This window comes from Rhipicephalus microplus, chromosome 10 (assembly GCF_043290135.1).
Source record: "Rhipicephalus microplus isolate Deutch F79 chromosome 10, USDA_Rmic, whole genome shotgun sequence".
Classification (NCBI taxonomy): Eukaryota; Metazoa; Arthropoda; class Arachnida; order Ixodida; family Ixodidae; genus Rhipicephalus; species Rhipicephalus microplus.
Genome location: NC_134709.1, coordinates 40,948,555 through 40,961,049, shown reverse-complemented (window position 1 = coordinate 40,961,049; position 12,495 = coordinate 40,948,555). Strand labels below are relative to the sequence as shown.

The following is a 12,495-nucleotide window of genomic DNA, read 5'->3' as shown; positions in this document are numbered from 1 at the left end:
TGAACACTAGCGCGCTTCGCATACTCACATGGTTGTCTTTATATGGAGGTGGTTGATTGGATTGAATTGAATAAACTTTTATTGGGTCCTCCAAAACACGGATCACAGTTTCGCGGGCCGCTCCCACGTGCGAACTGAGGTCCCGAGCTCCTCAGCCGCCTCGCGGGCTTGGTGGACAGCCCAGAGCTGATCTGCCAAGGACGAGCTGCGGATTGCCGCCTCCCATCTGGCAGAGGTGATGTTCGATAAATGAGCGAATTTGGTGCACTGCAAGAGCGTATTTTCTAATGAAGCTATTTCCCCACAATATGGGCAAAGATGACTTGGGTACAGGTCAGGATACATGATGTGTAACATTTTCAAAGTAGGGTACGTCCGGGTTTGCGAAAGCTCTAATGTAAGCGTTTGCGGCCGAGCTAGGTTTTTGTGAGGTAGAGGCAAAATCCTTCTGTACACGTAGAAACGTTTAGTGAGCTCTTTGTATGTAGATATGTTACTTGGAGTTTCATAATTAAAAAAAAAACAGTTACTTAGATATACAAAATTAGGGTGAGACGAAACGAAGTGGATAATACTAGCGCATTCGTATTTCGCAGTAACAGTAGCGCCGTTCTTTATTGATCAAAAGACAACTATCCCAATACTTCACTTTGCTAGAATTTCAGAGTTTAATGTGGCCAATAACACGAACTTGCATGTGGCTGCGACATCACTAACGAAGGCCACACTGCGACTTCTCTGGTGTTCCCGATTGTACAGGCGCCCACCTATGCGCGTGGTATAGTGGCGTTGGACATGTTAGCCATTCTTAATCTGCAGTAACCACGCTTTCTGCCGCATCCTGCTTCGTACCGGCCGCCGAAAGCCTGGGTAGGAAAGCAGGCGGCGGAGCAGTGCGTAGAAGGGGCGTTGCAGATGCAGAGGCAGTACATGGTGCGACGACTGACGCGATCTGGAAGAGGACTACCGCATCCAGGGGCTGAAACCTATTACTTCAATGAGTAATAATACCAATTCTTTTCGCTTGTGTTCCAGCTCGAAGGCATTTGCGATACAAATTGCAAGTTTCGTTGTTATTGAGTTACTTTCATTTAAGAATGGCACTTGCTTACCTATGGCCTTGAATAACACGCTGTTTCGGAATCACTCCTCGACAGCACAATGAGCAATACTATTACTTCGACGTTCGCAGGCCCCTTCTGTCCATTCGTGAGCGCCGAGCAGCTACGCCTACAGGAGCGCATGCGCAGAAGGCGCTGCTTCGCCGACCAGGAACTGATACAAGCCCTGGCTGCACTCGCTCAGCAACAACAACAGGCCCCACCATTCGCGAGTCCTGGCCCGCTGTCACATGCACTGCCTCCGGAACTCCAGGCCATGACGCCTCCTCCTTCCCACATACCGGAAGAAGTGCTGCTACGTCACCACTTCCGGTTGCTCAGCTTCGCGCGCCATCCGGTGTCCGTTCCCGGAAACTTCCGGAGTGGGGTGACGACGATCGACTCCACCCTTCCCTTCGGCGGTGGGTTAGTATTGTTAATACCGAGTGACCTTTTCGCAAAAGTAAATTTAGTTTAAATGATTGCCGCGCGAGTCTAAGACTCGTCTTGTAATATAAGGGACGGGAACTTTTCAGAGTAAGGTGAAAGAAATCAAAGGAATGAATTGAAGGCGGAAGCCTGCTGCAAACACGACACTTAAGTTACGAAGTCGGGCGAAGGCTTCTTTCAAGGCACAACCAGCTGGAGTATGAGCGACACGCATGAAATTACCGTGACATTCGTAGGCGATTTAACCTCCGGATCAAGCTCCTTCATCATCATTCACTTCGTGAATATGGCGTCATTTTTCGGGTGCAGCTAACGCGTCGGAGCGTTTACGTGCAGGCATACTACGAAAAACACATGCCACGTGTTTTCTTACGGTTTGTGTCTTTTATGTCTTGCATACGGTTCTTATGCTTCTTAATTATTCTCCATGCTGTGACCGTTATTTCATTGCCGGAGTTCAGTTCGGAATTTCTACTAATAGAAACAATCGTTTGTGTTATTAACTTTTTTTGTCTTTTCCTCTTCTTTTTTTGCTCCCTGTTCCCTATTTCCCTGCCTCGAACGCTTCGTGGACCCTCCTTCAACAACAAACAAATAATGGATCACAAATGATGCGTACCTTGAATCACGGCGTAACGAAACCGTCCCCAGCAGCTCAGCGCCTCATCACACGTACCCACTTCAGCCCTACGACGACCCTCGTTACTCCGGCTCCGTAAGCGGCGGCTCTTCATCGGGTTTCCTGCCACTTCCGGGACCAACCTCCGGAAGACCGGAACTGACCGCGAGTGCTTCCGCGGGCAGTGCGAGGCGCCCGGATGACGTGACACCTTCGCCTCCTCCTCCTCTTTCACTCTCTTCTAGTTCTTCGCATCGTCTGCAGACTTCACCTCGACTTCGTCAAGCGGCGCCAGCGGAAGTGACGTCGCCGCCAGCGTTTAATCTTCTTCCGGTGTCCGCGTCGAGAGCGGATGGTAGTCCGGCGCCAGCGAACCGTGAGAGGAAAGCCCGTTTGTCATTTTCGGTGGACGCCATCATGGGCATCAAGTGAGAAGGAAAGCTGTCTACAAAGTGAAAACGAATGCCATCCACCCACTCGCCCAACGCCCGGTTTTTCCCAGGAAAACGCGGGAAGGGGTAAGAGTGTGAAAGTTGTTCCTGACATCTTTGAAAACAGCAAACCTAGATCGAATGAAGAGCCAACATGACCGCTGATGGGAAGCTGGTCGTTGCATAATACAAGATACATATGACGAGTAGAGAAAAGAATATCTTTATACTGAAGTGAGATTTCCACCGGTCCGCGTGCGTCTTTTCACAGTGAGTAAAAAAAAAGACAAATGAGCCACGATTCACGAATGATGCACTGTGTGATGGAATCCTGCATTCACCGCGTGCTTTCGTGCCACTGCAGTGTACACCCACGGTGTGCTAATGACAACCACGCTGTCAGTAGACCGTTCCTATTGCGCAATTCCAATTCGACGGCGTTCAACGACCACCGTTCTCAACTCGCCCTTGTGATTTAGTGCCTTTAAAAGAAGATAATAGGAAAATCTCTTGCTAAGCACACCACTGCTGGCGACATTCGCTGCTGATGGAGCCATGCTTCAAAAGAAGGCCTCTAGAAGACCTTATGGTCTTCGTGGTGGCCGGTGGTACCAACTACAGTTGTGTACTGAGAGGAGTACCAAGAACAGCTATTTCCAAAGCGTTACAACACCTCCGCAAGCAGTGATTGATCACAGTGCAGCATATTATGATCGTTCCGACTGGCCGGCATACCTCGTATGACGTGGCGAACGGCCGGCTAACCGACGTTCCTACTCTAACTCAGTGCAGTGATTCGGTACGTGATATGTACCGCAATTAAACTGAACGTTTTTTGACAACTTTTACGTGATCAGAGCTTAAGGTTCCCGTACCGGTGACCTTCCACCGCCGACCCAATACCAGACACCACATAGTGACCTTACTGCCCCCTCGCGACGCTGTCCTCAGCTACAGCGTAAGAACCTGAGGTCGCATCTACCACGTTCTGCTTAGCTGCATACTGAGGTGCATTGACAGCTACAACGGCGCAGCAGCGACTATTTATTTACTTTCATCTTGAACACCGATTCTACGCAAGAACGTTGCCTACGCGTCAAGATTGGAGAAGCCCCAATAAGATGTCCCTACGGTGTCGGAGTCTTAATCAAACGCCGGACAACACACACCATGAAGTGAAGTTCCCGATAATGAACTCAACTAAATAACATGGACTTCGTGCCGTCAATTTCGATCTCCCGTTTGTCGTGTAACTGCAGGAAGGGCTGAGGACACTCGTGAAGGAACTGGCTGGATCACCTACGCGTAGACAGTGCAAAGTGTGCCGCGACTGGTAACGTCAATTTCAGTCCATGTGTTGTCCCGCTAACTGCTATCAGCGTAAATGTCGTAGTTCAGGACTATCTTTCACAAACTCATAGATAATTGCTGTTGGTTTTCAAAACCACCGCAGAAAAAAATTAAAAGTTACCGCCTTGGAGCTGACACGTATGTGTGCTGTTTGGTGTGTTTGTGTGGTCCAACGTCTTGAAGCGATTCGGGTGATATGATCGTCGTTCCAGAGGGCTCCGGTAAGTTTGAGCATCTGGGGTTTTTTAACGGCCTGGGTGCCGTACAGTGCCAGGGCATCTACAGTATTTCGCCTGCATCGACTCGCGATCACCGTGGCAAGTCCCGTTCAATCAGCCTCATACTGGTGGGTAGCTATCAGAGGCGTTTCTTATCCCAGCGTCTAACTTTTGTATTGCTTCAAAATATGAACGAGAAGAGAAGTAGTAGAGAGGGAAAGGCAGGGAGGTAAACCAGTCCATTCAAGTGGGCTCGTTTGCCCCTATACACATGGGAATGAAAAGGGGATAATTGAAACAAGGGGAGGAAAGAGCGAAGGACAATAGTTACGAAAACCTATAATGCTTGTACACAGCTGCGACGGAATCATTTCCTGTGATAAACTTACTGGAATGTGTCACTTAAATAAAAACAATGAGAAGAAAGCTCTCGGCAATTAGTACTGTAAGCGTACCATGATGCTTTAAGGATATAAGGCTGCAACAGTCGCTTAACAAGAGTGTGTTATTCTAGTTAAAAGTAAAAATAAATAGGTGTCAAACCAATGAAGGCAAACAGTGGGCACGGTCATAATTGGGTACCTCTGTGCTAGTTAGAAAGCCATATGTGGCAGTTCTGTGTCCTTCCACACTAAATTTTATTGATTTGATATGTAAGAAGACGTCGGCTCACAAGTAGGGTGCCGGCTACTCCTAAGCCCTTGAGTGAAAGTTAAACACGTATTTTAAAAGAAAACATAAGAAACAGTGCATGGAAAATAAAACACTCGAGCACACATGCAAAAACACTTACGCACATATTACAACACAATGATAAGGAAATGTTCGAAAATTAACGAATGAAGTCTCTGATAATGTCCCTCCTTAATATTTGATCCAACCAACACAAAACAACAGAGCTCACGTCTGGTCCTTATGAAGATGTATTCACTCGTGTGTACAAAGCAGTCAACACGTCATTCACTCACATATGATGGGTGTCATATGATACTGCACATGATAAGTACATATGTTATACAAATGAAAGTTCGTTGTTTCTTAGCACTGCAACAATTCCGCTGTCTTGTAAGAAATGTGTTAGCGCTTTCAAAGCGTGCGTCCATAAAACTCCAGTTGGCCACGGGGTCAGAAGTTTTTTCATGCTAAATGGGTTCCAGTCTAATGCCAACAGTTCCGATTCGAGACGGCGTCTCGGCGTGTCATCCATGGTGTGGACGGTCTATGAGAGGTGACTTACATCTTCGTCTATAACTCCACATTCGTATTCGGGAGTTTCAGCTCTGCCAATCCTGTGCAAAAAATGTTTTGTGTATGCGGTGTCTAGCCTCAACCGGTGAATAAGAGTTTCCATACTTCTATCTAATTCTAGCATAATTTCGAAATTAATGAGTGGATCGATGTATATATAATAATATAAATCACAGCTATTTGTACTTTGGTCAAACCAAGCAGTCTTGCTCATTCTGAAAGTTGTAGCATTTATAATACCATGCTATTCATTTTCCGAAATTGGTAAATAAACAGTAACATCTTTACGATGTGCTTGTCGTGCCGCTTCATCGGCAGGTGTGTTTCCAGGGATGTTGATTTGGCCAGGTATCCACTGATATCTAATCTCATGTTACGTCTTGCTTGCTTTGGTGAGCTCTTTCAGCGGTTCGTGTGCCATACTATCACTAACTACTGTTGTGTTTGTACTGATTGATTTGATTGATATGTGGGGTTTAACGTCCCAAAACCACTATATGATTATGAGAGACGCCGTAGTGGAGGGCTCCAGAAATTTAGACCACCTGTGGTTCTTTAACGTGCACCCAAATCTGAGCACACGGGCCTACTGAAAAGGGACCCTAAAGCGGCCTGTGAATCGCTGAAAACTACCCATTTGCTCGCGCCTGCTGCCGAGTTTATAATTTTTATAGCATACTGAATAGCGAAAAGTTCAGCTGTAGTAGATGACATCGTGCGAAATAATTTAAATGATTTCAAATATTAAGCTGTGGTATAATAAATACTGATATTGAAGACGTTCTAATACTTAAGCCCTCTGTGTAAACGTGTATGTACCTTGGATACCGCATGTGTATCTGATAAAGCGCTAGTTGTTGAGCAGTTTTGATGAACATGTCTCTCTTTTTGATAATTCTATCTACTGAGAATTCAATGCTCCGCATTGTATGCAGCCATCGAGGATAGTCCACTTCAGAGCTCCGAAATTCATCATGTCTTCGTAATATATATATATATATATATATATATATATATATATATATATATATATATATATATATATATATATATATATATATATATATATATATATATATATATATATATTACTGTGTATATATAATATATATATATATATATATATATATATTACTGTGTATTTCTTCATGAGCATTGCTTTTATCCCTTTGAAAAATCTCCAGAGCCAATGGGTCTTTTTGTCTTGCGTCTGTAAGCGAAAAAAATGGTGGCATGTTTAGATTGTTCTCATGACTGGAAAGGGTGGTTGTCGAATCTCTGCTATGACAAGTCTGCTTGAAGTCGCTCATGGAACCCCTAGGCAGACGCGCAGTCCCCTAGCTAACAGTGTTTGATGTCGCTCTTCCGAAGTGCGGGAAAAGCATTAGAAATTTGAAAATGTTCTCGACAATTACTTACATTTTTCAACGAGAGAAAGCATATAGCACACTGCAGTCAATATTTGCTTGTTACTTTTATCAAGGTATATGAAAGTCCGAGTACAAAATGGGCAGGCATAGATGCTGATGTCGTTCACTTCGACGGATACCAGAAATAAAACCTATCATGTGAGAATTTAACTAGCACCCGCGAAAAATCCCATCATAGCAAATACACGCGAAAGCAAAAAAAAATTACTGAAGAGCGACGTGAGACACACTTTCCTAACTCGGGTGTTCTACCAATGTTCACACTACAGCGTAGACTCCATGCCTAAACGGAAACCTCAAACAAAGAAAAAGAAGATTAACAAATAAGAGACAGAAAAACAAACACACGGGCCTTTGTTATATACCATGCCCATAAAAAAAAAGAGCCGATTAATGCATGAGAACATAGCACAGGTGTAATATGGGTGGTCGGTCACGATTGTAACCTACATCGCCGTACAGTAGTGCCATGTTTGAGCGGTCTCGTGAGAGAAAGGAAAGTGGCGTTGTTTTCCTTTCCTGAACATCCCTCACTCTCGGGAGAGCGCTCCGGAACGACCAGTCAAAGCTAAGACATCTGTTTGTGTGATGTGATGGTCATCTGCTGTTGCTGGTCCTTTTTGATATTTTTCAGCGCTTTACAACGCCGTATAGCTTTACAGAATTAAGAGCGTTTATCTAATCTCCCGAATAGCTTATCGAGAACACAAATTAAACGCTTCTTTTAACGCCCTCTCAATTCATGTTAACGATGCATAAAAAGGAAAAGAGGGAATCTCATTGGTGCGAAATTCTACACCTGACGTTCCCTACCTTAAGCCTAGTCACTAGCTGACAAAGTGGTTGAGCCGTGCACCGATATCTAATGTTGATAAAGAACTCTATCCCCGCAACTCGCCGTGACAGCCAGCAAGAAACTGCCGAAGTCGCTCCTTCTTGCCCACCACCTTATTTCGAAACATTCCCGAAATAGCCTTTCGAAAGCAGGCAAACTGGCGATGAAAAATAAGGACCACTTATGTTTCCTGTTCTTTTTTTTTTTTTCAAGGTATATGGTGTTTTTTTTTTGTAGCTTGAAGCATCGACATACTTTTCTGGACGATAGCGCTTACTTCCGCTAGCTTACTACGCGGACCTTGCCTGCGTACAGGAAGGAAACCTCAAGGGCTTTTGAAGCGTTGGCTTGTGTTGCCCATCCCTATAAAAATAAGGAAGCGAGTGATGAAAGACAGCCACGCCTTTGTGGATTAGCGGATCTATAGAGGCGAACGCGTCAAGAGGAGGCCCTGGGGCCGCATTAAGGACGGGAGTTTCGGCGCTTCTTTCGTGTTTTTACAGTTATAAAATTCATCAATATCATGCGATAGTTAAGCGTAACCTATTCTATTCGGCATGGAGATCATTTACTATGCTAGTTCACTCGTTTCTTTTCCCTTTCCTTTCCGCTCCCCCTGTTCCCTTCCCTCACCCGCTCATCCACTTAACCGTTCATTCTGTCGATTATTCATTGATTCACTAAGTTGTTTTATCCCTAAAATTTTCATTAGAGTATCTTCATCGGAGATGCGTTATTGCTATAACAGAATTTCATTAACCTACGCTGAATTAAATGTTCTGCTGTCCCTATCAAATCGGCACCAACTTTGAAACTCGATTCTGCCACACTACACAATGAGCGAAATTGGCCGATAGATCAAATGTAACGGTAACGTCGGATATGAGCGCTTTTGTTGCCGTCAGAGGAACTACACAGCAAGTTTTCCAAAAATAATGCCATGTAGGACGGCTCTAATGCATTCTGACCATCGATTGTTGAGCAACGATAAAAAGTGGTGCAAATATTTGTTGAAAGTGTTCTTTAACGCTTTTCCAAGTAACCATCGGATGCGGACTCTTTTAAAGGAGTTCATTGCTTGACGAATTGACCTCTGCATTTTTTTTTTAGAATTCGTCTAGTACTAATGGAGTTGCAGAGATTCGTCGCATGCTGTAATTGGTTTCTTTTTTCTTTAATCCCAATGAGCGTGCCAGAAGATAAATAGGAAAGGCGAGCATGGGGGAAGGAAGTTACATCAGGCACACTTCATGGCCTTGGACACTTTCAGCGTCTCATGGTCGAGCTCAATCCGGTGTCCGGCGTGACCACCCTCACAGCACATGCGCGCCCATCCCCTCCTCTCTCTCTCTCCACTCAATGGTGACGCAGGTAGCGTTTGCTCACTCCCCCGCTCTCTCCTTTAGGCGGCCCTCCCAGCGGCGTTTACGCCCCCAATGCGCAAGTGCCTCACCTCCCCCTCCTAAGCTCTCCCTTTCTCTCCTCGCAACGTTGACGCAGGCAGCGTCTGCTAGGGAGTTCCTTGGGTGGATAAAAAAAAAAAAAACGACTGCTCACACTGCACAGCCGTTCACTGGCCACCCCGTATAAATAGGCACTGGATCTTGATTTCCAAAGTAGTGCCGGTGGGGAGATTTCTCCTGTGCGTTGTTTAACAACGAAAATTCGCAGCATGCGCGTTATCTAAAAGCGGACTGTTGGTCTCTGCAGTCCAATCAGAGTATTCTGTTTCTCACGGCCCATTAGCAGCTGTTGGCATGCTCCAGTAGGAAACACCGGTCCATCACTGCGTGCTTTGCGCCGTGCTTTGCGCCTCCCCAGGTTTCCCTGTTGCGCAACACCGCGATGAGCACCAGCGTCAACGCCACCGCTAGGGTAAGCTTTTGTGCCGCAGCTTCACATCACATGGTTTCTTTTAGCGAGAGATGGCCTAAGTTTTTTTTCTTTTTTTTTACTTTGAACAAGCGCCTTACTTTCAATGTTCGCAATCACTTCAAATGAGATTGCGGGAGAGCTCGCACTGGCTATAGAGTGCCCCGATGCCCGCTCCTCCGAGCAGAGGCACGCACGTCGAGGCACCCTACCACGGGCGGGCACGTGGCGGTCTCCCGCGACAGTCACGGTAACTAAGCAGCACACGATGTTCAAATAAGATAATGGCTATAAAATTGCGTATATGGCGTCGTCATTCGGGTATATGACAATATCTGTACAATAAAGAGGGATATATTTGTAGCTTACTTGGACAATCTTTTGTATAGTGCGGGCTGCATTCAGCGGTATATTGTTTGGCTCGCTTGTTCACATGAGCCTCGTCTGTCGATCGGCATCGTTTTTTGACCACGCTAAACAAGTATTTCAAGGTGCCGTTAAACCTCCGAAGCTATAATTAAATTGACAAGGACGTGAGCTTGGTTTCTTGATCCGGGACTAAAAAGACAGTGACTACATATTTTTTCAGAGCACTAGCAATTACTTCGCCGAAGTCACTGTTAGAAACTTCGTGTGCGTGTAGGGTGGTGCCAACGTGGGTCTGGCCGAAACAGCCATAACATGACGTTTTCGTTCAAAACACACATTGTAAGATCCAACTCGGTGCTCCCGTTTCGCTCTTCACGTGAACGAAAATCGCAGATAGGGTTATCCCGAGGCTTTCGGTTACTAATAAATCTAAAAAAAATCAGGGACCAGGCATAAAAAAACACGAACCGAACACTTCACACTAGCTCAAGCCTATCACTCCACATCTATGATGTATCACTCTCTTGATTCCGCTTTGATAGAGACAGTCTAGTGTCCTTTCACTGGACATGGTAAACGTTGTTTCTTAGTATATAGCTCAAGGGTGCATGATCTCCCAGTTAAATCTGCTCAAGAAGGCGTACCAGCCCATCTGTAGTAGTTGACAGCGATTGATGGTGAATTCCATTGAGATAAAAGGAGTAGAGTGGCAGGACAGTGAGAAGTGGGAGGCCGAGCACTGAGTGCAGGACCACTCGAGTCAGCCACTGGAATGCAGCCAGCTCTCGAAAAGCGGGTGAAAGGATGACGAGTGTGGAGACCATGTGACCGAAACATTCCAAGCCCCGGAATATTCTCTGTGTGTCAGCAGCAAAATTCACGTGAAATCGGTCAGCCACTAGTTCTTCATTATCCCAATACGTAGTTTGTGCAACGACGCATTCGGGAGACGTCCAACTGTCATCGTCGCCACCGGTACAAAACAGCGGAACAGAGGTTTCAATATACACATGGTTGCTACCGTTGCCGCCGAACTCGCCGGCTGAAGAAAAATTCGGAGACTTTGACGTTCAAATGCCACGTGACCCATCGTAACTTCACCTAATCCACTTTTCAGGCGAGAGCACTGCAAACTGCAGCTCCTGGCTGCTCTCGGCGCTGTAAAAGCACTCTCGCTCTACCAATGGATGACAGTGCTCCTACACCTGTTCCAACCACTGAAAGACGCCGGCTCCAAAGAGAGCACTTTAAGCGTGCTTTTGAGTGCTCCTGCTTAGCCAGTGGAATTCGCCGTGTGTCCGACTGTAACTACGCATCGTTCTTGTACATGCCTTACTCACCGCCGTTGGACCGCAACTGGTTCCGGCTGACCTGTAGGGGAGAAGTAGACCGTATTAATGGAGAGCTGCTTCTGACCCTACACCCTATCTTTCTGGCCCGTGCTATCTATCTATCTATCTATCCATCTATCTATCTATCTATCTATCTATCTATCTATCTATCTATCTATCTATCTATCTATCTATCTATCTATCTATCTATCTATCTATCTATCTATCTATCTATCTATCTATCTATCACCCAGTTCTCAGCCATTATCAATATTCATGGCTTCTCCGCACAAGCTCAGGGCTCTGCCTCAAAGAAATGTTTCAAAACAAGAAACGAGTCATCATGAAAAAGAAACGAGTCATCATGGAGAAAAAAATAACAGCCCTACAAAGTTTACTACTGCTGTCTCCAAGAAAAACGCGAACCGACAAAGAACAATGCACATCGTTTCTTCATTGCCGTAATATAATGCACTGTACCGCAGCTAGTCCAATCCATTCATTCAGCCCACTGTTTACTGTCCGGCAATTCCTCGCCATTCACCGTACTCTTGACCAGGGTTTGAAGGGCGTCGCGTTTCCGATAGCTCCGTGGCTCGACGGCTGTCACGAGAGCTGACACGCCCTGCGTTTGGCCGCTCTTTGATCCCCCAAGTATTAGGCCCGCCATATACCACCAATCTGAGGAAATGCTGCTAACACAACTCAAACGGGAGGGACGAATAAAGAAGTATCCCGCGACACAGCGGTTCCCGAAGTACGGCCTATGGCTAAAGCTCGTTTATAACCGTCTGAGGACGACTACTTAAGCCCCCGTACCGTATATCGAGGCTAAGCGATGGGTGATATCAGGACTGGTCGCTGACTCCGGACGGTGGTAGCGCTTGTATGAAACTCCCTCGGACGTTGCCTTTTGATCTGATCGAAGCTGTTTGCGTAGGTCTCCTTATTTGTACCCCAGGCTTTGCCCGGAGCTTTCACCGCAGCCGTGCCCAGAAAACAAGGAGTGCATCGTGCATATACTTATGTAAGGCCCGCGCATGTGAAAAGATGGCAAACATCTAGGAAGTCAAACAGGCGTACTCAGAATAGGCTTGTGTATTCCAATCACGAAATTTCAAGAAATAGTTTCAAGTTTTACAATAACGGTGACCTAGCATCACGGAGAATATATTTTTTCACATCCCTCCTGTTAACGCCGATGACTCTCGCGGTTAATTTTCGTATTTGATTGGGTATCTA

At 45.8% G+C, this 12,495-nt stretch overlaps 1 protein-coding gene across 2 annotated transcripts in view; it reads left to right on the top strand.

Annotated features, from left to right (window-relative positions):
* Nucleotides 1–4,085, top strand: part of LOC142774698 (uncharacterized) — a 70,175-nt gene extending 66,090 nt beyond the window's left edge. Inside the window, exons 4-5 of one of the 2 annotated variants that reach the window (XM_075875538.1) lie at nucleotides 1,193–1,526; nucleotides 2,205–4,085. In XM_075875538.1, coding sequence (XP_075731653.1) covers nucleotides 1,193–1,526; nucleotides 2,205–2,601 — 731 coding nt within the window. In that variant the 3' untranslated portion in view covers nucleotides 2,602–4,085. Of the gene's footprint in view, nucleotides 1–1,192; nucleotides 1,527–2,201 lie in introns of both variants that reach the window. The other variant, XM_075875537.1, reaches the window with a different exon arrangement.
* The last annotated feature ends 8,410 nt before the right edge of the window (nucleotides 4,086–12,495 follow it).